This window comes from Danio rerio, chromosome 11 (assembly GCF_049306965.1).
Source record: "Danio rerio strain Tuebingen ecotype United States chromosome 11, GRCz12tu, whole genome shotgun sequence".
Lineage (NCBI taxonomy): Eukaryota > Metazoa > Chordata > Actinopteri > Cypriniformes > Danionidae > Danio > Danio rerio.
The window spans coordinates 13,936,023-13,962,623 of NC_133186.1; the positions used below are offsets into that span (position 1 = coordinate 13,936,023).

General features: G+C 35.5%; 1 protein-coding gene and 1 long non-coding RNA gene across 6 annotated transcripts in view; both read left to right on the plus strand.

The window, feature by feature from the left end:
- Positions 1-26,601, plus strand: part of homer3b (homer scaffold protein 3b) — an 81,930-nt gene that overhangs the window by 10,642 nt on the left and 44,687 nt on the right. For 2 of the 5 annotated variants that reach the window (XM_068224131.2, NM_201113.1), the window contains 3 exon segments: positions 14,112-14,268; positions 17,014-17,145; positions 20,647-20,754. In XM_068224131.2, the coding sequence (XP_068080232.2) occupies positions 14,112-14,268; positions 17,014-17,145; positions 20,647-20,754 (397 nt within the window). 5 annotated transcript variants of the gene reach the window in all.
- On the plus strand, positions 588-7,315 carry LOC141376567 (uncharacterized). The gene is made up of 7 exons (XR_012387076.1): positions 588-706; positions 4,514-4,664; positions 4,985-5,099; positions 6,052-6,178; positions 6,355-6,440; positions 6,741-6,783; positions 6,881-7,315. It is a non-coding gene; the product is annotated as an uncharacterized lncRNA (long non-coding RNA).

The following is a 26,601-nucleotide window of genomic DNA, read 5'->3' on the forward strand; positions in this document are numbered from 1 at the left end:
ACCGCCTCCATATTTTACCCCGGTGTTACCGGCGTAATAAAAAAATTATGACGTAAGGCTCAGACAGCGTCACCAAACTTTTGGCTTGAGCCTAAACCATTCAGAAACTCGTGTGACGTCATGTGTGATGTAGGTTGGTAATTGGTCTATAGGCTACTTGGAAATTGGAACAAAGAACTAAAATAAGTCCTCTGTAACATCGTAACATCTCAGCACTCTAAATAAGCCTGGGTACATACACTTAGCCTTTAAATTGGCCAACACACCAATGAAAAGAAATCTGGCTTAACAAATCAAATTAAAATAAACTCTAAATGATGACGGGTATTTTTGCAATAACGAAATTAAGATAAAGGCACTGCAAGATTTGTTTCGCCACTTCTCTTCACAATCTGGCATTAAGGCGGCAGTGAAGCTGAATATTAAAAGAATAATGCCACCATTAGCCTGTATACTCTGTCTACATTATGATTATGTGGTTTAATTAATATTTATTTATAATTTAAAAACCCTTTACTCACCAAGATTAGGCTACCTGTGTTTGTGAAGGAACATTATTAAATCCACTGGCTTTAGCGCAGTCTTGCACTCATGGTGTGTCCAGCAGCACTGAACACCCTTTCCTACGGCTACAGGATGAGATGCAGAGTTCTGATCGTGCTGATTTTGCAAGTTTTGGGTAGGATTGTTTGTTCATCTTCTACCAGTCAGGAACATCCATTTAATTTTCCATGACAGCAGTTTCACTGTTGCGAGTGGCCTCGTCTTTTTACCTGTCAGCTTGCAGTTAAGGGCTCTACTGTAATACGTAGTGTATGAGCGACTGCAAAATACCTGGCTGGAATGACTGTTCCTTCTGAACTAGTGACTGACTTGACCGCCGTCAAAATTAGCTTTTTTTACTACTTCGTCATCATTTGTTTCACCTTTGCAGGGATGGTTTTTAATGCAGGGGTTTGGATTTTTTCGGGTCTCGCCGGGTTCTTCAGCTCTAATGCAGACCTCTCGTTCATATTAACCACGTCTCCCTTCTGTTCAGTCGAAACCGGAATTACTGCCAAACTGCAGGACACTTTGGAGCGCGACTCGTCACGTCACCTCTCCCCCTCTCCCTCTCTCCCTCCCTCCCTCTCCCTCTCTCCCCCTCCCTCTCCCTCTCTCCTCCACACTGTCCCGTGGTAACAACCACACATGCGTTTTTGTAGGCATTAAATAAAGGATATTTAATATTTTATGACGGTATAACGATATTGAAACTGACACCGTTGCTATTTTTAGATCCCGCGTTATACCATAATACCGTAATACCGCCCAAGCCTAGTGGTAATATAGTCATTCAACTTCACAATTTGTAATATGTATTTGAATTATGATGGTTGGTTCCTTTACATGAAAGCTCAGATTTGATTTTCACAATTTGTGTTGTTGACAGTTTAAGGTTTACTGTATTGGTATTATTCACACCTTAAAGTTTGCTTTAATTGTTCAGTATACGCTTTACTATTGCACACACTTTGTAACATTTTATTTAAGAGTCGCTTTAACACAACACGTTAACACGATGCTTATTTTATTATAAAGAGATCAGACATTTTCTTTAAATATTTTTGTTTTTATCTATTAAAAATAATTGACTTTATAAATGGTAAATTAAAATCTTTTTAATTTGTTTAAAAGTTGTTAAACAAATAAAAATGTTGTTTATGAACCCAAATAAGGCCTAAATGTATGTTTTAGGTATTTTATTATTTGTAATTGTTTTTTTTTCTTCATTTTTTTTTATATAAATGTAGACGTTACAGTAGCCTATTCGCAATATCATTGATCTGCGGCTATAGTCAAATCCTTTCATAGAAATGTTAGTAATTAAGATTTATCAATACATAAGTATTTATTTATATAAGGCATTTGTTTAGTAAGATGTGCTTTCCATACTATATGTGAACTTCAAACGATATTGATTGCAACTTTCTGTCGAACACCACACCTACCGAAATTGTACCATTAGTACCATTTGGCCATGGAGACACAAGCCTGATAAAGGTGACCCATACCGTATCGTACTGTACCACTCAATGGAAACGAGGCATAAGTGCACCGCTTTTAATTGGAATGCACACAAGTAGGTCCCATTTCCTGCTTTTCTTTATGCCAACTTGAGTTCAGTTCCATTTTTATTTATGTGTGCTGTTTTTATTGTAAAGTGTTGCACTTAATCTGTTTAGGCATCCTACTGCTAGAAGGTAACAGGCTATAAGGAAAAGACAGACGTGGGAAGTTTTGGGTGGCTGCTCGAGCATCTCAATACCCCTCCCCTAGAAAAGCAGAGTGTGGATTACATGTATAGTAAGGGCTGGTGGTGTGGGTTGTATTGCTGGATTTGGAATCAACCTGCATTGGACACTAAACCTTCGCATGAGTGGCTATTATCCGGTTATTTTTGTGTTTGTGTGCACTCACTGGTAAAACAATGTTTTAATATTACTAATATTATAGATTTGATTGAAATGAATGCATCACATGATCAACACGTCATCACTGTGTTTTTAAATCCAATAAAAGTTCTTCATCTGCTTACAACTTTTCACTTTTTAAACATCCTGATATGCAACCAAATAGTCTTCAAAATGAAGAAATCCATCTGTACATCAGTAACCTACAAAAGATTTGTTGGTTATTGAGTTTTAAAGTCCAATATGCATTTTTTAAAGGAATGTGGTGTTGTGTGAGCAAGAGTAAAGCGAGAATTTATTGCGGCTCACTGTACTGCAAGCATTTGTATGACCTATATATTCATGTTTATAATATCACAGCGATGAACAGCTGCGTATGCGCTATTTCAGGCTGTGCAGAATAGTTGTTTTGGCAAATCGTGACATACTGTAGAAATACAGTAATTAGTTTAAACCACTTTTAAACCGATTACAATTTTATTCTTTTTTTTTTCTAATTAAATTGTTTATACAGTATAAAACCTTTTCATTTTGTAAACGCACCTAGGCTGCATCCAAAACCACCTACTACTCAGTAGGTACTGCCTTTGAATTTATATGCACTACTTGACAGTTAGAAAAGTATGTTTTACACAGTATTAATATGAGCAGTATGAATGGAACTTGGATGTTCTACATCCGCTATTTTGTCATGATCACGTGACCTACCCACGTGAGTTGCGTCGCTTCACTCCCATTCATGAATTTTCTCATAGGGCATCATGGGACCGCGTGCATCAGATGCACTCTTTAGAATCTCGGTGGAAGTAGTTGGTCATCTGGGGAACTTCATGCAAACTGATTTTTCGAATTCTATGATTTTGGACATACTACTCGGCTCACATACTGATTTTAGTTCTGGAAGTCTGCAATTTTGGATATAACCCTAGTGTTTTGTTTGTTAAATTAATAAAAAAGGCAGAGTTCCTTATTTGTTTTAGATCTATTAGATCGACATAGATGTGACATTTAAACCAAAGGAAATGCTGTCTGGTTTGGTTGTTTGGTGTGTTTTACTTGTCACTTCTTGTTGGGTTAGCGTTGGATCTTGTTGCCCCAATTCTATTCAGCAACAAATCAGAGCATGAGAACAAAAACTGAAATGAGAAACCCAAGTAAACAATTGGATTCAGGAAGGAAAACAGAAGAAGAATTACGACTGTAATTTCGCTGCATTTGACAAATATTTGCAAACACTATGGACTACTAGAGACATATGCATGAGTGAATGCCTTTGTGGTCAGTGACAATTACTGTGATAATCATTTTACAACACCGCTTTGTTTATAGTTTGTGTGTGTGCCAACGGTTTCGGTTTCCTTTTGTTTTAATGAGAAAACCGATTACTGCCCCCTGCGGGTGTGGAAAGACCAGCCACTCATGGAAGACACGTCCTGTCATGCTTGTTTCTATTGGTTGTGGTCTGTTTGGTGTGTTTATATGCAGCTTTTTGATCCAGATGAACCAGATGTGAGCTGACAATACTTGTTTTTTTTTTTATTGCCGCTAGTTGTTTAGAGTCAACTTGGTATGGTGTGGACTGAAACCTCACTTAGCAGCAGTGACCAAACCTCTCATCAGTAAAGAGATTAAACATTTTAGACTAACATTGCTGAGGAAAATGTTGTGTGGACAGAGTAGACTGTTTAATTTAGTTGGGTCTAGTAAACATTATGTTTGTGTTGACTGAACCCAAAATGTGGAAGTTTTCTCCCAGCAGGAGTTTTTCTTCTTAAATGCCAAAGTGATTGCAATCATATATCAGAAGCTCATTCCCTATTCATCTCTCAATCAGCCAGCATTGTATAGACAGGACAATGAACCCTGTCACACAGCAACAAGTGTAAAGCAGTTCCTCAAAGCTAAAAACATTCTAATAATGAATTTCTGGAAAGTCCTTGGGTATGGCTAAGGAACCCACTACACAGCAAATTCATCAGAGTTAAATTCTCGGTGTTGAAGCATTTCAGAGTGAAGTGTTGACGTTAAAGGGTTAGATTTTGACAAATGAATATAATTAGAGTTAGAATTGATTTTATTCAGTGAGAAATCAAGGAGTTATCTTTTCTACACTTGGTGGTGTTATTTCCAACATCCGGGAATTCATGCAGCCCCAGTCACTGAAGAATTTTCCAGACGCCATTTTCCATCTGAGGTTTAGAACAGCAACTGGTGAGTCAAACTACCTAAATGTTGGTATTTTACTGACTTTCTTTAAGGAAATACAGTTGTAAACATATTGTTAAGTTAATAACTTTAGAATGGAGTGACAATTTAAAACTTCTGCGGTTCATTCATGGTCGTTTGTGTATCTAGCTTAACTGCATTACTATTGACTTCTTTTCAAGAATGTTTTTATATATGCTCACGCATACAAAGTGCATAAAAACATCAAATGTACATGTTCAACACATTTCTGTCACGCTTAATGCCATTTTGTGCGTTGTTTCCCATCTATAAAATAAAATCGACACTTCTCCTTTAATTTGAAGCAAACTAGCGAGGGAATCCCCGGAGCCGCCTAACAGCCTAACTTACTCTGCCCGGATGCTAACGGCAACACAGGACGGTTTCCATAAGCTCTGGAGAGTTTCTAAAACATATCTGGTGAGTAAATCAACACATGCTTACTTGTAAAAGGCTTCCTGACTAAAACATATGATTGTTTGTTATTCGTGTACGTTAATTTGGTTATTTTAAACACCGCGGCCCTTTTAAACTGGTTGATTCGTGGCCGTCCATATACTGTTAGTCCATAGACTCGTGTGATAACGTACGCTTGAATTATATTAAGTGTTGACAACCATTAAAGTCGGAATGTTAACATTAATATCTTTAAATGACCGCGTTTGCACTTTCTCGGACATTTAACGTTACAGAAGTCTCCCGGAAGTTGCGGGACTAACGTTAACGTTATCCCGCAAATGCACAGAGACTCCCAGATGCCCAAGTAGATGCCCGCAAATGAATGATAATCTCCCGGAAATCGCGCGTCTCCCGCCCGGTCATTAAACACTTTGCACACCCCTCTCCACCGCATCCCTCCCAGCTCTTCAGGTACGTCGCGCGCAAGTCACCCCCACCGCTCTTTAGGTACGTCGCGCGCAACTCATCCCATTGCTCTTCAGGTTCTCATCTCTCCCGCTACCTCCCGCAAATCAACTCTGTATCCCCCGAAAATGACTTTTGCCAACTCGGGATGTCTGACGTTAGTAAGTTAGGCTATTTCTGTAGTCAGGAACATCTTAGTCAAACTTTTTCTCCCGCATGATATTGTGCTTATAGACTAAACCTAGCATGTACACAACATTTCCGTTTTATTAAAGACAATTTAGTGCGTTGTAAACAGCCACCTGTCTGTAAAATTAATCAACTGATTCATATTTGAGCAGCCTAATGATGATAAAGGTTTGATTTGTAGATTTATTATCAATAATCAACATCTGAATCAAAAGATATCTGAAAAAGTGTGAGGCATACTTTGTGATGTTCATCTCTCCTTTTTATCTGAAGGTTATGCATATGTGTTAGATACTAATGTTTTGTTGTTTTTTAACAGCCACAGTTCTCTATACAATAACACAAGACCCTGTGCCGGTGGCTGATTAGAGATGGATGGTGTATTTCCAGAGTTGGTGAAATGACCAAGCACACCTTCTTGGTCATATGTGGTGATAATAATGAAGGTATGTTTGATAAAAGTCTGTATTTGTTTCACAATAAGCTGAGAGGGTATTAGAGCATTCAAGAATAACAAATGACACGAAGGTGATAAGTTTTGTATTGTGGGTGAACTATTACTTAAATAATGTTTTGCTCTTTGCTTTGCACTTTTTCTCGTCTGCTTATCCTAATATTTTAGATTATATTTGGACCTGAAACATCTGCTAGACTCTAGGAAAGGTGGCGTCAATACTGGACCTGAAAGGGCCTAACAAGTTGAATCTGGTAAAGAAACGCGCACGCACACACACACACACGCAGGCACACACTTACATAAAACTGTAAGTTTATGAATATTTTTTACACTGTGGCCAATATTTTGGGGAAGTCAGCATCACTAAATGATATAAAAGATTTTAAGCTCCTCTAAATTTTGCTCCAAGTGTTGTGTTAAATTCAAGATTCTGGACAGACAGCTGCCTGTTTTTCCAGTTCTAGTCATAGTGGTTAACCTAATTGTTTTTGGAGATCCAACAGTGATGTATGTGTTTTTTCTACTTTTCCATATCCTGTCACCTCAACCAGCTGGGAGAGTCAAGTTGTGGATCATCATGAAGATTTTCAAAAGGTGAGTTTAGATTTCTTGAATGTTTTATTTACTTTAAATGTTCTTTTAAATATATCATAGAATTTGATTGCAATTTGTTTTCAAACATTTTTCTTAGTCATGCTGGAGTCTTGAAGAGTTCTTAGATGAGCTTCACCCTATATCCGTGCATCAGGAACCACCAGACGAGCGATCAGCAGCTGCTACATCATCATGGATAAAAAGGTCATCCTGTGGCTGGGAAGCACTTCATTCACAGGACATGCTTGATGAGATTTCCTAGCTAAAGTTTGTTTTCACACAAGTTTACAGCATTTATACCTTCATAAACTGCTGTGTTTGATATGGAGGACCAAGGAAACACCAGAAGTGAAAGATTTGCAAGCCAAGTTGTTTAAAATGTCATTTCAGAAGAAAACTATGCGTTTAGATGAAAACTATGAGTGACGCTATATTGAACTTTCAAATTGCACTGATGAAACATCAAGTTTGGACTAAAGGACTGAAACTATTTTGTTGATACTGTCTGTACTAATAAAAAATTTAAAGCATATTTGACATTGTTGCATTTTAAAAACTGAATGAATTGTTGAAGCCGTGAATGTTTTCAAATAAAATGTTTTTCTTTTGTAATTTACAGTCTATTTGACCTTTTTACCATATTTACACTCAAGAGAGTTGAATAAAATAACAATATATTGTAGTAAAAAAATTACTACCAGGCGGTGTTAAATATAGTTACATTTTTAACTCTGCCCAGAGTTAAAATTAACCCTTACTTCGGTGTCAATGTGCCAACCCTTTTGAAAGTGTTGATTTAACTCAGTTTTGAGTGGACCCCATGAGACACTTTCAAAGTGTTGAAATTAACACCCATAGAGTTGTTTTGGGTCCTCATATTTTGCTGTGTACAGTCGCCAAACTGAGGAAGAGACAGAGGAAGAATTTGATTCCACCACCCCGTCAAAACTTCTAGGATACCAGGCATCAAATTTTCACAATTCGTATGCACAACGCTTTAGCTTGTTTCCCTTGCTCAATAGCTTGACAGACCTCCTGTGCGTAGCTATGGTTGCTAAGCCACAATTGGTGTGTGGCGGTGTTGGGTGTTGCTTAGCGAAGAGTCAATTAGGCAGTACAGTAATGCATTGTACCTCAGCGATTTGACACAGTAAACCCTACTTACATTTTTTTCAGAAAACTGTTTTTTTACATTTTTTTCAGAAACTGTAAACTCTAGTTTAATTATTGTCATTATGCTATTGTTTTCATCCGTGCTATAGTTTTTAGAGAAATTTTGTAAATTTTATGCAGATGTACTTCCCTACAAAATCCCAATCAAATGAAAGTATAAAAATTCTTTACACTGTAAAACAATTTGGCTATGCTCAAATTGCTTCGTTTACTCAAACAGATTAAGTTTATAGAACTCTTTAGCAGGGTTGTCGCGATACCATTAATTGATTTTACGATTCTGTACCAGCTAAAGACTTAGTATTCTGATACTCAACACTATATTCATAACTCAAATTATAAAGAAAATAGTCAGAAATACTATATTTTACATGTTATAATAGGTCTTGAATTTAATTAATCTAATTCCCTTGTTATTGAAAAAAGTATTATTTGCACATCACTTCACCTAAAATGTATACATTCTTTTTGTTTATTTTGTAGGTAACTGACCAATAAAACATACATTAAAATAAAGATACAAATTATACCAAGTTAAATTTGTTACAAAAATAGCATTTTCTCAAAACAATTAGGCTATATGAAGTGGTCAAAAATTGTTTCTATGTTTCCTGTTGCTATTTTGGGTTTTTCATCAATTTTTTTTTTCAGTCTTATCAAGTAACAATCCAAAGTCATTCAAAATTTTACCTTTGTCTTTTTAAGAGATTGTCACAGAAACAAACCAATTCAGATGAGCGTTTGAAACAACAGAAAACTTCACAGACTATAAAATTAAAAATGGTCTGTTATTGCATAAATGTGTGAGCATTTTAGTGAATTTTTCCACATTCAACATAATCTATTGTAGATAGACCATTAATGACGATACTGTCGTTTACAAACTACAGTGACACCACCAGTATATTGGAGCAATAGTATTGCAATACTAGTACCGGTAAACCCAGCAGCCCTACTCATTAGGATTAGTTTTTGAACTTAAATGGTTTGTTCCAATCAGTTTCCTTAAATGGAGTTAACCTAACTTTGTTGGGATTTAGAGTGTACAAATATAGTTATTAAAGTTATCTTGTGAAATTATATTTATATCACAAAGTAAATCACAGAGAAAAATAAAAATATATTGCAATGTCAGTTTTTTCCAATTTCCCGCAGCCCTATTGATCATTAAAAGGAATTGCAGGTTATCGATTATTGGATGGTTTAATATAACTTAAAGATGTCTGTTACTAAAATATAAGTCACTCTTAAAAAAAAATCTACATTTATTTTAGGTTTTATGGGGGCTATTATATTAGGTGTGCTGTGCATTGGGCATCAATGACATTAAATCGTTGCTCTCGGTGAACTATTGTCACTACCAGTTGCTATTTTTACAATAACACATTTTGTTTTTGGTTGTAGTTTTCAGTTGAAGGGCAACAAGACAAGCAATCTCTTCACTACTTGCTAGAGCTCTTTATCGTTTCTACGATTCTGTCAATCATAAGTCAAGTTTAGGAGAGAAGCAATGAAGGCCGCAACGTGGACACCTCCAAATGGTGTTGAAAGAGTCGCATGCTGTATTCATAAGATATAATTTACCTCAAAAATGTCATTTCTGTCTTCATGTAATGTATCTGCGACCGCAAAATCACACGTGATGTGAGCTGACCGTCAGCTGTTACCACAGGTAGGGTGGGCCCGCGCCTCTAAATGAAGTTTACTTTAGTGAACAGAACCTGGGTAGGCTGGGAGTAACAGATAATAAAGTTGTTAATAACATTCAGTTTGTGGTACAATGTGATCGTTTGGGAGTCGCACGGGAGGTCAACGGCTCTTAGCAGTGAAAATGAAACCAAAAGCACACTCAGTGTTGCCAGATGTTGCTGACTGATTCCAGCCCAAAAAGTATCCAAAATTCGCCAAAATGCAAAAACCCACCCAGTCTTCCGTATTCACGAAAATCATGTCAGTGACAGATTTTAAGCAGAAAATGACAGATTGTAAGCATATGTCTCAAACACAATAAATTAGCATCAGAATTATCATCAGCATTAGTGACCAGGACAAATCTAAAGTCCACCATTCCAAGTCTATACAAAATTTAGCATTTTATCCAATAGTATAGCTACACAAAGCCTATTGCTGTTTTACCACATGTTTGAGAATAACAATATTAATAGCCCACTCATATTAACCTTTATTTTACATCTACAGAATTGTGATAAAATCTTGATCTTTATTTTAAGCAAATAAAATCGCGATTTTTCATTTTAGCTAGAATCGTGCAGCTCTACTGCTTGCCTAGTAATAAGAAGAGAAGAAAAGAACAAGAAGATGTCTTTGCTGTTTCTCAATGTGGATTTCACTAGATATCCAGAGACATTTAGACTTTTTTGGCGAAAAATCGATGGTATGGCATTTGGTTTAAGCCAATGTTTATATCCATCGCCACCTGTCGTCTACTAAAAGCCTCAAAAAGAGCATTACTTCACAGGCAAACCCTGTAATATGAATTGATTAAAGATTAGTTCTTAAGTAATGTGTTTTCTTTTTATGATTAAGACCAGTTAGTATGAAACGGCTAGTGGAAATGGAGAAAATGGTTTTATTTGCATTTTGGTATCAGGTGAGAAACGTTGCGTTCATGCATCTAATATCTTTCATTCTTAAAAGATAGTTGGTCCAAAACTGAAAATTTACAGGTAATTTATTCACAATTAGGCCATTGAATATAGTGTGACTTCTTTTTCTAGTAGCACATTTTTTGGTCCTTGGTATGACCCAATAGGAGAAAATAATGGGAAGATGTCTCTGCTGTTTCCCAATGTAGTTTTAATTGATCTCCAGAGGCATTTAGACTTCTTTTGAGGAAAAATCGATGGTATGTCACTTGGTTTAAGCCGATGTTTATATCCATCACCACCTGTCATCTATTAAAAGCCTCAAAAAGAGCATTACTTCACAGGCAAAACCCTGTAAGATGAGTTAATGAAAGTTAAGAAATCTTAATTACATCTTTAGAAATTAGTATAGTTACCAAGTAATTGGTTATCTTTTTAAGACCAGTTAGTATAAAACAACTTGTTGAAATGGAGAAAATAAACTTTTTATTTTCATTTTGGTATTAATTGAGAAAAGTAGTGTAATGTCTTTCGTTCTCTCTAGGGGGATAGTTAGTACAAAGCCGAAAATTTACAGTTAAATTTCATCACCCTCAGGACGTTGAATATAGTGCGACTTTTTTCAGTAGAACATTCATTCATTCATTTATTGTCTTTTCAGCTTAGTCCCTTTATTAATCTGGTTTCGCCACAGCAGAATAAACCGGCAACTTATCCAACACGTTTTTATGCAGCGGACGCACTTCCAAATACACTCATTCACACTCATACACTATGGACAAGTTAGCTTACCCAACACCTGTACCGCATTCCTTTGGACTTTGGAGGAAACGGAAGTACCCGGAGGAAACCCACATGAATGCCTGTAAACTCCACATGCAAACTCCACACACAAACGCCAGCGACCTTGCTGTGAGGCGACAGCACTACCTACTGCAGTCAACTGATTACTCATCAGAAATTAATGTGATTGGCCGTAAAGGTCATCAGTTCACTAAACTCACCGCTGTTTTTGAGTGTAACTACAGATACAGGGACACTAGAGCATTTTAAAGCCACAAAGATCAGTCAGTTCATCAGTTGATCGCTTGTATGTCAGCTCATAAACAGACCAGCTGATCTTCGGGAAATGGATATTTTTTAAATTTCAAAACTGATGGGTTTTGAATTACAGTATTGTGACAACACTACCTGAGAGTGAACTTTCTCTTTAAATTTGAGGCACGCAATCATAGGGAAAAACCTATGTAGTGTTTATTCACCCAAATTGTTAAGGTTGGCATGTAATGCAACCGGAATTGCTAAAGATATATTTAACTGAAATACAGGAACCATGAACCTACCATTGTCTATGTGTAAATGAAATATTGAGGCTGCAATTTTTTTCTAAAATCGTTTTTACCATTCTGTAATTTGCCTCCAAACCTCAGGTGAAAATTGTCATTTGCTGCCTCTATATAACTTTTAAGGCCAATTTATTCTCGAGACCATGTGGTATTTCCAGTGTCAGCTTCACATAGTGGTGTACTCTTTGCCAAACTCTGATGTGCACTTTACAAAAAAATGACTACGCAAGATCTGTGATTGGTTGGCCTGGTAAAGAGTGTGGGTGGGACTGAGAGCTGTGGGAGTGGATTGAGACCGATGGCCAAAGTCTTCAATGGAATAGTTCAGCCAGAAATGAAAATGTACTCACTATTTACTCACCCTCAAGTGGTTTCAGACTGTTATGAGTTTCTTTCTTTTGTTTATCACAAGAGAAGATATTTTGAGCAAAGCTGATAACCTGCAATCATTGACTTCCATCGTAGGAAAAACAAATACTATGGAAGTCAGTGTTTACAGTGTTATTACAAGATACCTTCTTTTGTGTTCAACAGAAGAAAGAAACTCATAAAGGTTTGGAACGAGTTAAGAGTGAGTAAATGATGACGTATTCTTCATTTTTGGTTGAACTGTCCCTTTAACCAGTCTCAAGGTCCACAGAGGAGCTCCAGATGGATACCCTTGTTTTGTTTACAGCGTTTGGCCATCCCTGTCACTTTTTTTTTGAATGAGTGTGAGTTTGAGCTATTGCTATCAGTCAAGTTTAGTGAAGGAAAAATCATGGGGTTTGGGGTTACATTCAGTATGGGGCCATGTAAGAGATCTGCAGAATGGATGGAGACATCAACAGCTTAAAGTATCAAGACATTTATGCTCCCCATGACATTAGAAACCACAGGAGAGGGTAAATTCTTCAGCAGGATATAGCGCTCCTTCTCATACTTTAGCCTCTACACGTACATCAAAGTTCCTGTAAGCAAAATATAGGTTGAGGCGCTCCAGGATTGGCTAGCCCAGTAACCAGATATGAACATTATTGAGCATTTCTGGGGTAAGATAAAGGAGGAGGCATTGAAGATGATTCGAAAGAATCTTGATGAACTCTGGGAGTCCTGCAAGAAAGCTAATTGAATTTGATTAAAAATCAAGGTATGATCATATTTTATTTTGGTAAAATAAGCATAATCTTGAGGCCTTTGCCTTTCATATAAGCCACTTCTGATACCAAAGATCAACTAGAAGTCAAGTTAATATTTGTTGTTCCTAAAATTTGGATAGACGACAAGACTTTTGTCAGGTAGTCTAGTAATATACAGTTGTCAAAAAAGTCAAGTCAAAATTACTAGGCGTCTTTTTGTTTCTTTCCAAATCTTTCCTAAATGATGTTTAACAGAGCAAGAACTTTTTCACAGTATTTCCTATAAAATGTTTTCTTTTAGAGAAAGAAATGTTTTGTTTTGACTAGAATAAAATAATAAAAAAAAGAAAAAAAAAACATTTTTAGGTCATTAATATTAGCCCCTTTAATCAATATTTATTTAAATTGCCTACAGAACAAACCACTGTTATACAATGATATGCCTAATTACCTTAAGTCTTTAAATTTCACTAAGCTGAATAGTAGTTTCTTGAAAAACATCTCATAAAATGTTACTTACTGTCAGCGTGGCAAAGAAAAAATAAATCAGTTATTAGAAATTATTTATTAAAATTCTTTTGTTTAGAAATGTGTTAAAATAAATCTTTCCGTTAAACAGACATTGGGGAAAAGTGCTAATAATTCTTGAGGGCTAATAATTTTGACTAACTACATTCCTGCCTTTCAATATTTTGGTGTTCTACATATATGATAAAGACATGATAAAAATGGACCTCTGGTTGAGTTGACACACACTGACCTATCTTTTGATTATCAGGGCATCCATAATCATCTTGTGTTGATTTGGGGCTGAGAGGATGTGGCTCTGTGTCAGGCAGTTCAGGCAAGATCTTTCTCAGCCTGTTAGCACAGCTGTGCCCCTTCATAATCACGTCTGCCTCTCATGTCCCACACTTGACCTTGCATTAGACTCTTCATCTCCCTCCCATCACAAACATCACTGTTTCTTGTATCACACTTCTAATATGACATCACCCACATTAGCCTGGGAATAATGACATTCTGATAAAGAATTAAATTATGCAGAGTATGTTATGAATATTTTTTTTTTTTTTTTTTTGAAGGGAACAGCCACTATTCAGCGTGAAGGCGCACGTCTTCCAAATTGACCCGGCCACTAAACGAAATTGGATTCCAGCCAGCAAACACGCTGTCACTGTCTCCTTCTTCTTTGATGCCGGCAGGAGTGTGTATCGCATTATCAGTGTAGGAGGCACTAAGGTGAGCAACACAAAATTCACAAAACTTTTTTATCTTGCCACTAAAAGTTCTCCTAAATCAATGGTCTAAAACTAGATTCCTGGAGGGCCGCAGCTCTGCATAGCTCCAAACTTATCCAACTCACACCTGCTTAATGGTCCCTAGTAGTTTTAAACATCTTGATTTAGTTTATCTGCTGTGTTTTATTTGTGTTGGAGCAAAACTGTGCAGAGCTGCTGCTCTCCAGGAATTGAGTTTGAGACATATCCTAAATAGTATTGATTGTTGTTAGCTAAGAGTAAGCCTGCTGAGACAAACTTATGCTAAGGAGTAGGAAATAAGTCTTAAAGGGGTAGTTGACCCAAAAAAATAAAAATGTGCTCCATATTTACTCAGCTTTAAGTGGTTCTAAACCTCTGAGTTTCTTGCTTCCTTTGAATGCAAAATTAGATATATTAAAAAAAAATCTAAATTGATCCATTGACATTTGTAGTAGAAAAAAATATGGCAGTGAATGGAAGTTTTCCAACTGTTTAAAAAAAGAAATTATTTTGTGTTTAATAAAAAAATTAATTCTCAAAGGTTTGAAACAAGTAAAGGCTCAGTAAATCATGACAGAATTTTTTGTGTGTGAACTATCCCTTTAAGCAGAGTAAAACTCAGCTTCAAGTGGTTATAAACCTCTATGAGTTTCTTGCTTCCTTTGAATGCAAAATTAGATATTTTAAGGAAAGCTTAAAATCTATCCATTGACATTTGTAGTAGGAATCAACAATATGGCAGTGAATAGAACAGTTTTCCAACTGTTTAAAAAAAATAAATTATTTTGTGTTTAACAGAAAAAATTCATTCTCAAAGGTTTGAAACAAGTAAACGCTCAGTAAATCATGACAGAATTTTAGTGGTATTACCTCATTCCTATGGATGATGTTAGCATAATTGTAATCTATGCACACAGTGATTGGCTGATTGAGAAGGCAGAATCAGAGATTACGTTTTGGAAACTCTGCAGGGTGTGATTTTATGTTGCCATATTTAAATATTTTTAAAGGTAAAATCTTTTTTTTAATCTTGTAGACATTTTAATGTAAAGATTTGCTTCCACTGTTATAAGTTAATGTATTTTCTTATAAAATATTTAAGTGAATATTATTTAAATGCTTTGCATATTTATAACGTATTACTATTTTTTAACAAATATTTAAAAAGTATAAGCAAAAATTAATTAATTTGTATTAAGAACATGTTTGCATACATTTATTTATTTTTTTACTAAATGTTTTTTTATTTTTTTATTTTGTGAATAATACAAAAAAAAAAACTATTAGAAAAAATGCAAATTTCTAGTCAGCCGATCACATGGCAGCAACTCAATGCATTTAGGCATGTAGACATGGTCAAGCCGATCTGCCGCAGTTCAAACTGAGCATCAGAATGAGGAAGGAAGGTGATTTAAGTGACTTTGAATGTGGCATGTTTGTTTGTGCCAGACGGGCTGGTCTTTGAATTTTAGAAACTACTCATCTACTCAAATTTTCACGCACAACCATCTCTAGGGTTTACAGAGAATGGTCAGAAAAATAGAAAATATCCAGTGAGCGGCGGTTCTGTGGGCGCAAATGCCTTGTTGATGCCAGAGGTCAGGGGAGAATGGCCAGATTGGTTCAAGCTGATAGAAAAGCAACAGAAACTCAAACACTCGTTACAACCGAGGCAGAAGAGCATCTCTGAACGCACAACATGCCCAACCTTGAGGCAGATGGGCTACAACATCAGAAAACCACACCAGTCTAATGAGTCTCAATGTCTGCTGCGACATTCGGTTGTTAGGGTCAGAATTTGGTGTCAACAACATGAAAGCATGGATCCATCTTGCCTTTTATGAACAGTTTAGGCTGGTGGTGGTGGTGTAATGGTGTGGGGATATTTTCTCAGCACACTTTGGGCCAATTAGTACCATTTGAGCATTGTGTCAATGCTATAGTTTACTTGAGTATTGTTGCTGACCATGTCCATCCCTTTATGACCACAGTGTACCCATCTTCTTATGGCTACATCCAGCAGGTTAACACATCATGTCATAAAGCGTGAATCATCCCAGACTGGTTGTTTGAACATGACAATGAGTTAACTGTACTCAAATGACCTTCCTAGTCACCAGATCTCAATTAAATAGAGCACCTTTGGGAAGTGGCGGAATGGGAGATTCGCATCATGGATGTGTAATTGACAAATTTGCTGCAACTGCATGATATTATCATGTCAGTTTGGACCAAAATCTCTTGAGGAATATTTCCAGTACCTTGTTGAATCTATGCCACAAAGGATTAAGGCAGTTCTCAAGGCATAAGAGGTCCAACCTGGTACTATTATGGTGTACCTAATAAAGTGGCCAAAGAGTGTACTATTTTTAACCATATGGAAATACCTCCTTGATTATAACTTATTAAAATCTCACTGTGGTCAAATGTTTTTTTTTTTCAAGGCAGATTATCTGCCACGGCCATTTTAGGACATGTGATTTGGTCTTACTGGTTTAGAACTACTCTTCACTACTCTAAGCATTCCATTGATTTAGGAACCTGTTTTTGAGCTAAAACACTTGGCCAAGGCTAAAATATAATGTATTTTTAAGATTTTCTTCTAAAGTTTGACCTTGGGATGTTTAATGTTTAGACCTCTCCTCAAAACAATTTTAGCATGTCATATGCGTTATTTGCATCTTAATTTTGCTAAATTTTTTGTTTTGTTTTTACTGTTATGCAGGCCATTATCAACAGCACAATCACACCTAATATGACTTTCACAAAAACATCACAGAAGTTTGGTCAGTGGGCAGACAGCAGAGCGAACACTGTGTACGGCCTTGGGTTTTCCACTGAGCAGCAACTTCAGCAGGTAAATGCATATTGTGGACTGGTAAACTGGTTTATAGATTCATGCCATATTGATGTTGTATAATTTAATTTAATAATGTTTTTAATATTATATTTTATTTTTAGGGAATCATACTAAATTATTTAAGCTTAATCCATTTATGACCCAGTAACCAGTTTGAGCATACAATAGAGTATACAAATGTCTACTTAAATATGTAACTGAAATAGCTTTTCCATTCTCTATCAAAGCTGTCTTGTTTGACCATGAAAAGTCTTTAAATTTTTTTTTTTTGTTTCCATGGCAAGTGCTTAAAAAACCTTTATTTTTAAACCTTAAAAAGTTTTTGAACCATTTGTACTAAAAAAGCACATTTCTTTCTGTTAAAATGACCAAACAGCCATCCAGAGGGTTAAGGTTGATGATGTGTGTTGAGCAAAACTAGCATAAATTGTAAAATTTTTCCTAACCAAAGAAATAAAAAGAAAAAAATTGTAATGAAAATGCATAAACACATAAAACTTCTTTCGTTTTGGGTGATGAATTAATATTAATATCTGTTGTAATAAAGAAACAGGGGTGACGCAGTGGCGCAGTAGGTAGTGCTGTCACCTCACAGCAAGAGGGTCGCTGGTTTGAGCCTCGACTCAGTTGGCTTTTCTGTGTAGAGTTTGCATTTTCTTCCTGCATTCGCGTGGGTTTCCTCCAGGTGCTCCGGTTTGCCCCACAGTCCAAAGACATGCAGTACAGTTGAATTGGGTAGGGTAAATTGCCCGTAGTGTGTGTGTGTGTGTGTGTGTGTGTGTGTGTGTGTGTGTGTGTGTGTGTGTGTGTGTGTGTGTGTGTGTGTGTGTGTGTGTGTGTGTGTGTGTGTGAATGAATGTGTGTGGATGTTTCCCAGAGATGGGTTGCGGCTGGAAGGGCACCTGCTGCATTAAAAACGTGCTGGATAAGTTGGCGGTTCGTTCCGCTGTGGCGACCCCAGATTAATAAAGGGACTAAGCCAAAAAAAAAATGAATGAATAAATGAAGAAACAGATCTCAACTTGTCCTGTTCTTGATGCTGATTGGATATTTCAGTTTCGTGCAAATTTTGTAATTCACCTAATTTTGCAGTGTGCTCAAGACCTTTGATTCCTTAGTAGCTTCTAAAACTGTGGTAAACGGCTACTGCATAAAGTTTTGACTGATATGGTACAAATATGAATATATATATATATATATATATATATATATATATATATATATATATATATATATATATATATATATATATATATATATATATATTTATGTAATAATGTCCTGCAGAAATTATGATCATGGATGAGCTAAAGCATTCAGAATTTCTTATCATGGTAGTAATAAGCAGAGTCAGGCTGAAATGCTGAAGCTATTGCTGATGATAGATGAACATGGAACAAAAGCAGCAGAACTTATATTATGCCATAGTCAAGTGCTTCTGGTTTTTCAGATTGGAATAATGTGGGTAGAAGCAGTGCGGTTTTATCAGACTGAATACATTTTAAGCTTCTGTTGTAATGTTGCTCCATCTAGTTTAATAATATACAGAACATATTAAAGTATATTTGCTTTTTACTTGTTTTCAATGAAAGTGTTTTTTGACTTTGCATGCATATCAGCCTGTTGTTGAAGACCCCCAAAAACAAAAAAATGAGCTTTTATAATGCAAAATAAGGGCTCTAGCAGAAATATGGCAACGAACTGATAGTCACAAATATAGTAGCTTTAGGGATGGATAATTTCTGGATCAATTCGGGTGTGTGAGGCTTTATTTTCGCATATTAATGATCTTTATAATGGGGATCAAGTACTGACACAAATAAAGCCTAGTTCACACTACAGGATTTTAAACATCAGCAGATCACTGTGCTGTTCACACTACATGACTTGACTTTGTGTCTTTTAATCTCTGTGGTGTTCACACTACGCAACACTCCGTGAACGATCCACAAGAGGGGGGTCACACACTACATGATCTGACAACAACTCATTCCCCATCAGCTCATTCAAGATACCAAACCACAGCCAATGAAAATTTGAGGGAGGAGTCGTCAGAAAAAGCGGAACACTATTGGCTGCTTGTGTGCTGATGACATCACTGACAGCGTTTCAAGCTTTGGAGAAAGCATTTAAAAACATAGTCAAATCAGCTGATTTATCAGCGGATTAATCACTCATCTGCAAGGTTCCAGTGGAAAGATATACAGAGAGTTTTTAATTTTTGTAATTTTATAACTCTTTGAAATAAAACTAACATATTTATAACACCCTGCCGTTTTCTAACTATCAGTGTATTTCTTTCTGACATTGTTATTTTTTTTATTACAAAACAGTAAAGAACTGAGCATTTCTGCCTTAAATTACCATATTGGTCAAAATGACTGCATGCATGGCTGATACTTTTCGCTGTGACTTTAAATGTGTGTGCATTTTCTTGCCTGGCAACTTCCTGCTAACATAAACAAAACTTTCTGATGGCAAAAACATCAATTTACTTCAGATATCTTTCAAAACAGCATATTCTGTGCTGTTAAATAGCTCCTGTTTGAAAGTGAAAATGAAAGCCAAGACCTTTAAGTGTTTTAGTATCTTAACTACATATTTATAGGCTGTATTACCAAAAAATATTATATTTTTAGGGTAATAGTGTCATTAAATATGATGCCAAACATTCAAAGCTTAATTATAATATCTTAATAATAGCTTTGAATGTAAATATGTTGTGACAGTATGGCGTTTATATAAGAACGGTCAGAATGAGCAGTATGGTAATTCTAATAGTTAAAGAATTCTAGTTCCACTGTTAATATAGCCTACTCTCATGTCTGTGCTAACGCAGAATGAAGCGAGTGCGTTGATGCCCATTCTGACCAATCACAGATGTTTCTGCTGAGCTCCTGAACACACAGGCATTCAGCTTATGCTGATATGCTCTCTCATTGGCTGCAGCTCGTTACTATATCTGACCACACGTGGGGTTGAGCCGGCCGACTGCTCTGGAATATTTAGCATGCTGAATGTTGGATTTCCGTCTGCGAGGTGTCGGCGACGCGTCAGCGAGCCTCGTTGATGTGTTGTTTAGTAGTTCACACATAAAGAGCGGCGAGCACCGAGCACCCGCAGATTTCTTCCCGATCACAGCCCGATCTGTCGGCGAGCTCGTTAACTTCCAAATCGAGCTCAAATCAGGCTTAAAATCCTCTAGTGTGAACTAGGCATAAGGGATCCGATTAGATCTACTAGACACACCCCAGACATGATGCTTCAGACAAGCACGTGCAGGCCACGGTTTCTGTTTGCATCACCACAACATAATGTTTTGGCCAAGTTGTTTCGGTTATAAAAATCCTTCAGATGAATATTCAGTGCATTCCTAAGAAAAATGCTTATTTTCGATGATAATTTCAGATGGCAATTAGAGGTTTTAGCATTTGAACTCTTCATATATTTATATAAACATTTGTTGAAAAAATCAAGAAATGTTTGTTTTCTTTGCAGTTCTCAGAGCAGTTTAAAGAATTTAAGGAGGCCGCACGGCTTGTCCGGGACAAATCACAGGAGAAGTTTGAGCTGTTAAGTCCTGGCCTAAACATCTCTGCTCCACAGGTAAATACTATACAACTTGAGTTAATCTTTAACTGGAAACCACACCATAGCATACCGCAATGATTAAAATGTAGACATATAATAACTCATCATCTCTTAGTTTCAGATAACTCGCTAGAGCATTTTATTCCAGCGCTTTTAATGTACTAACAGTAGCACAGGGGATTGTGATGTAATAGCTTAATTTACAAGTGGTTCAGTGAACGTTTTAAAACCAGTCCCATAAGAGAACTGCTTGACTGTTTTTTGAATTCTTAGGAAGTGTGTGATACACAAAGCGTGTCCTCACATGCCAAGAAGTGACATAGAGAGACTGGTTATAGCCTGTGCAGAGTTATATAACTGTGTCACCCTGGGAATTCAAAAGCCATGCTCATTTTGCTTTGCAGTTGGCTGACCTTTTCATTTACCATTTGTGACTCACTCATGCTTCAATTATAATGCTCATTACAGTCCCTTATAGCAGCGTGAGAGTATAGTGAAGTCTACTTGCACATCAGAGGGGGATGTTAATTTATATAATCTGTTCTTTGATTAAACTACTCAGTCGCGTTTGACTCGTTTTATATGAGCTGTGCAGTATAAACTCTTAAAAATAAAGCTTTGTTATTGGGTGCAAGAAGCATGTATTATATTCATGGAATCTATTAATGACACAAACATGTTTTTTTATACAATGGGGTAAATAAGTATTGAACACGCTACCATTTTTTCTCAGAAAACATATTTCTAAAGGTGTTGTTGACTTGAAATCTTCAACAGATGTTGATGACAAGTCTATATGTAAGAAAATCAAATCTATTTAGTTTGCAAATTACATACAATATGTGTAATAATATTAAATCTCTCAGTAGTTATTCAGCAACCCTTTGCGCTTTCTCATTGTAAATGAATATTAGCTGCTTCAGCCCAACATCTACATAAGCAGGATGATGAAGATGAAACCAGAGTGGACCTTTCAGCAAGACAGTTGTCCAAAACACAGCTAAGGAAACTCTCAAATGCTTTCAGTGAAAGAAAATCAAGCTGTAGAATGGCCCAGCCAGTCCCCTGACCTGAACCCAATAGAAATGCATATATAAAAAGAAAAGAAATCTAATTAGTTTACAAAATAAGTTATGTGTAATAAAATGAAATGACACAGGAAAAAAGTTTTGAACACATGAAGAAAGGGAGGTGTAAAAAGGCAGTGAAATCCCAGACAGCAGCTAAAATCTCAATTCAGCAAAATACAAAATAAAGATCAGTTTGGATAGACAAAACTCACAGAACCATTAATATGTTTACACTGTGAAAAAATCACACCTGAGCAATACATGTGACTTTAAGGCGTCTTTAAGCTGCTGTCTGAGCTTTCTCTGGCTTTCTACACCTCCATTTCTTCATGTGTTCAATACTTTTTTCTAGGGCTGCTTGATTATGGGAAAAATCATAATCATGATTATTTTGGTCATAATTGTAATCATGTTTATTCAAAACGATATACAGGTGGAGTCAAAATTATTCGTCCTGCTGCTAATTTTTTTAAATTTAATTTATTTTAAATGTATTTTTTTAATAAATTTTTTAATATAAATAAATAAATAAATAAATAAATAAATATATATATATATATATATATATATATATATATATATATATATATATATATATATATATATATATATATATATATATATATATATATATATATTTTTTTTTTTTTTTTTTTTTTTTTTTTCCATATGATGTTAAACAGAGCAAGGAATTTTCGCAGTATTTCCTATAATATTTGTTCTTCTGGAGAAAGTCTTATTTGTTTTATTTTGGCTAGAATAAAAGCAGGTTTAAATATTTTGAAACCTAAGGTCAATATTATTAGCCCCCCTATGCAATATTTTTAATTGTCTGCAGAAGAAACTACTGTTACACAATGACTTGCCTAATTACCTTAAGTAAGTCTTTAAATGTCACTTTGAGCTGAATGCTTGTGTCTTGAAAAACATTAGTAAAATATTATTTACTGTCATCATGGCAAAGATAAAAGTAATCAGTCATTAGAAATGAGTTATTAAAACTATTATGTTTAGAAATGGGTTGAAAAAAAATCTTCTTTCTGTTAAACAGAAAATAGGGGGAAAAGGGTCACTAATAATCCAGGAGGGCTCATAATTCTGACTTCAGCTGTGTATATACAGTTATTTTCTTTTCTGTAAGTCAGAAAAGGGAAATAAATACAGTAAAAAAAAATATAAAACAAACTTTGCTTTAAGTATCTTCACTGTAAGAATAAAACTTTAATTATAGCTACAAAAGTCCTTCAGTCAAGAGCAGCAAGTAAATTTGTCCTTTTGTTGTTTGATTTTTGATAAAAACAGCAGGAATATTGCATGCTGTCACTTTAAGAGCAGTACTGTTCTGATTTATGGTTTCACTTACACATGTCGTTTGATTCTCAACTTGTTAACTATTAAATGAGGGTTTAAATGATTAATCACTGAACACTGCGTTTTGACACAAATTTGTATGTATTTGACCATCAAAGCGCTCCCATTAAGATGACATTAGATGTGTGTGCTCTGCTCATCTCTGAGGCTGAGCCCTACACAGCCCTACTTTTTTCCTGTCTCTTTTAATTGTATTACACATAAACTTGTAAACTAATTAGATTTGTCTTTAGACCCTCAAGAATTGTGTTTTAGCTCATTTTAAATAAGTAAACTGAACAAACGACAAACATCATTTTTTATCATTATATTTTATAACAGTATTTTTGTAAGTTTATCATTATTTAATTTCTCATGACTACAATAAAACAATATACTAATTTAAATAAGTATTTTACAATGTTTTTATGCAGTAAAATTCTGAAAATGTGTCTAGATACTTTCCACTAATAATGTATTTGTATTTTGAAATATTTCATATTTAAAATATGAAATACATGATTTTTTAAAAATTGTTATTAAAAGAATCAATTGAAAACATCTCAAAAGCATTGGAATATGCTGTGTGTCTTGTGCACTGATATACAATTTTCTGTAGTGGCTTAATGGCCATGACAGGCTTTTCGCCCCACGAGCTCTTGCGTTCAAATGTGCCTTTCTAGAGCGAATGAAGCGGGCCACTGACTGAGAGCTATTCATTATTTAATCAAACCTGAGTGTTCAGAGTTCAAAACATCAACGTTGTGCACTGAATAATGCTAACCTTATTAATTAATAAAGTGTTGTTGTTTTTTTGGGGGTCCTACATGAAACCAGTGGTGATGAGGTAAAATGGAAGCGTATAAATAAGTCAGACAAAGAGAGATTCGCTCTTTGATCACTGACTCTATATTGGTGTCTGCTTCTAAAAGCTTTTAGGACAAATCCAGTATTCTGTTTATATAATAGCTATTTATCATTGTGAAACATAAATGAATGTCTTTTACATGTCAAAATGTCTGTTTTGAAATATTTTTTAAATCTTTAGTATGTGGATGTGAAACTTGCCACACTGATATTTTTTGTTGAGACTCTTAAGTAATGGTATTAAGAGTTGATTATTGATGATTAGAGTTTGATACATAGGAAATGTATGGAAAAAAAAAGATAAAAGAAAAATCTGCTTATGATTGATGTTGATTTGTCATTACTAGGGCCAGACCGAATCTGCAGATTTTTTTTATTTTTAGCTATTTCTGTGCACAATTTTGTGAAGATAAATAAGAAATAGCTGATTTATACGGAATGATTTTGCAAGTATAAGAAATAAAACTTAACACAACTTTTATTTTTTAAGGTTTAAAATTATTAAATTATATAATTATTTAATGTAATATATAATATGCTGTGGGAGAAATAAATATTCAACACTTCACCATTTTTGTCAGAAAACATTTTTTTCTAAACATGCTGTTGACTTAAAATTTTCACCAGATGTTGATAACAACCAAAAAAAATAAATTATTATGTGTAATAATGACAAATCCATAATGTTATGTGTAATAAAATAGAATTGCACAGCAAAAAAGTATTAAACACAAGAAGAAAGGGGGTTGTAGAAAAATGTGGAAAGCCCAGACAGCAGCTAAAATCACTCGGAAGTAATTGAGCAAACCTCTGCCCTTCCTTATTTTTAATTAATATTAGCTGCTTCAGTCCAACATGTACATTAGCAGGAGGATGAAGATGAAACCAGGGTGGACATTTCAGCAAGACATAATGGCGCCCTACAGCGGTGTAACTTATACCTTCTTTTAGCATGTCCAGAAGTTCGCATCTTCCTCTGCCTTTTGAGTGTTACCGTTTGGGTGCCTTTGATGGTTCAAAATGTTACGTCGACATTATGGGGAGAAAACTTGCAAACATACGGCGCAGCACTTTAGAGTCACACTGCTAGCGATTAAAAGATTTCTATAAATTTGGCAAGCTGGACGCGTTCTGTACTGTACATAATGCCCTAATCAAGGCGCAGAACGTGCTGTAGAAAAAGCATGTCAAATTGCACAGAAAAAGTCTGCGAAACTATGAAAAGTAAACTGGGTTATAGCGAGGGACCACTGTTATAATGAAAAAATCATAAAGTAAAAGTAAATAGACCAAATAGCAGGGTTTTTTTTTGTTGTTTTTTTATGTGGCTGCTGATTCTGTGTGGTACAGGTCATTACAGCATACAGCAGTTGTACTAATATTTTGGAGATCCACCTAATTGAATTTATAATTGTTCAAGTATTTTGATTCAAAAGCAGTTATTGGCCAATATCTAGGAAATTGTTTGTGCTTTTAGGGTCTAGGGGTATAATTCTCACTTCCTGGATGAGCCCCCATTTGACAAAGCCGGCTATCAAGCATACATATGTTGGATAACATTATAAAAGAATAACATAGATCAATGTGTGATTAAACTAGGAAAAACTAAATTTAAACAACATCAGGAGGACAAGCGAGCGATCACCAACTGAAGGGAGCTGTTTTGATTTGCAGGCAACAGTCTCAAGTTCTCAGCAATAATCATGTCACTCCTCCTAGCTGCATCCTACAAAACAAATTTAAAAAAAATGAACATCAAAAATATGTCCCATACTGATTCATAACACTAGTAGTAAAGTTTGTATTAGCAAGCACCATCAATACATTATCAGCCTACTTATTAATGAGATGTTGATAATTGACAAATAGGCAGTGAAAAAGTTTTGAGTGTTTACCATTTTGAAGACAAAATAGATATATTTATTTAGCTTGAAGTCTGTTTGACAAATTATAAAGGGTCACTTTCTTTTGTTTTGTTAAACCTTTATTGAACTGTACATTATACATGTCCTATGGTGTGACAGCAAAAAATAAGAAAAAGAACTCCTTGATAGTATACAAATAGCGTGAGGGTGATTTATTTTCATTGTTGGGCACTTATCTTCATATAGTTCCAAATAGACCTAAAAATTACAAATAAATCTGTTTATATTTTACCTGCTGTGTTGGAAGCCCAGCAGTTGCTCATGCATCATTTACCTCACATGTTTTAGCGCTGCTGATGTGCAATATACTGGTGAGCATGTGTGTCTTCCTCTGCTTGTAAACTTATAACAAATACTTGCGATTAGTTCGTGAGATGGGGTAGATTGACAAGTGCCGATCAAGTCATAAAATGTGATTATTGGCTGATACCGATCTCTGGCCAATTGATCGGAGCATCCCTATTCCTAAGTATTCAGACCCTTTGCTTAGTATTTAGTAGAAGCGGCTTGTTGATCTAATACAGCCACAAGTCTTTTTGGAAAAGATGCAGCAAGTTTTTCACACCTGGACTTGGGGATGCTCTGCCATTTTTCTTTGGAGATCCTCTTTAATTCTGTCAGGTTGGATGGTAATCGTTGGTGGACAGCCA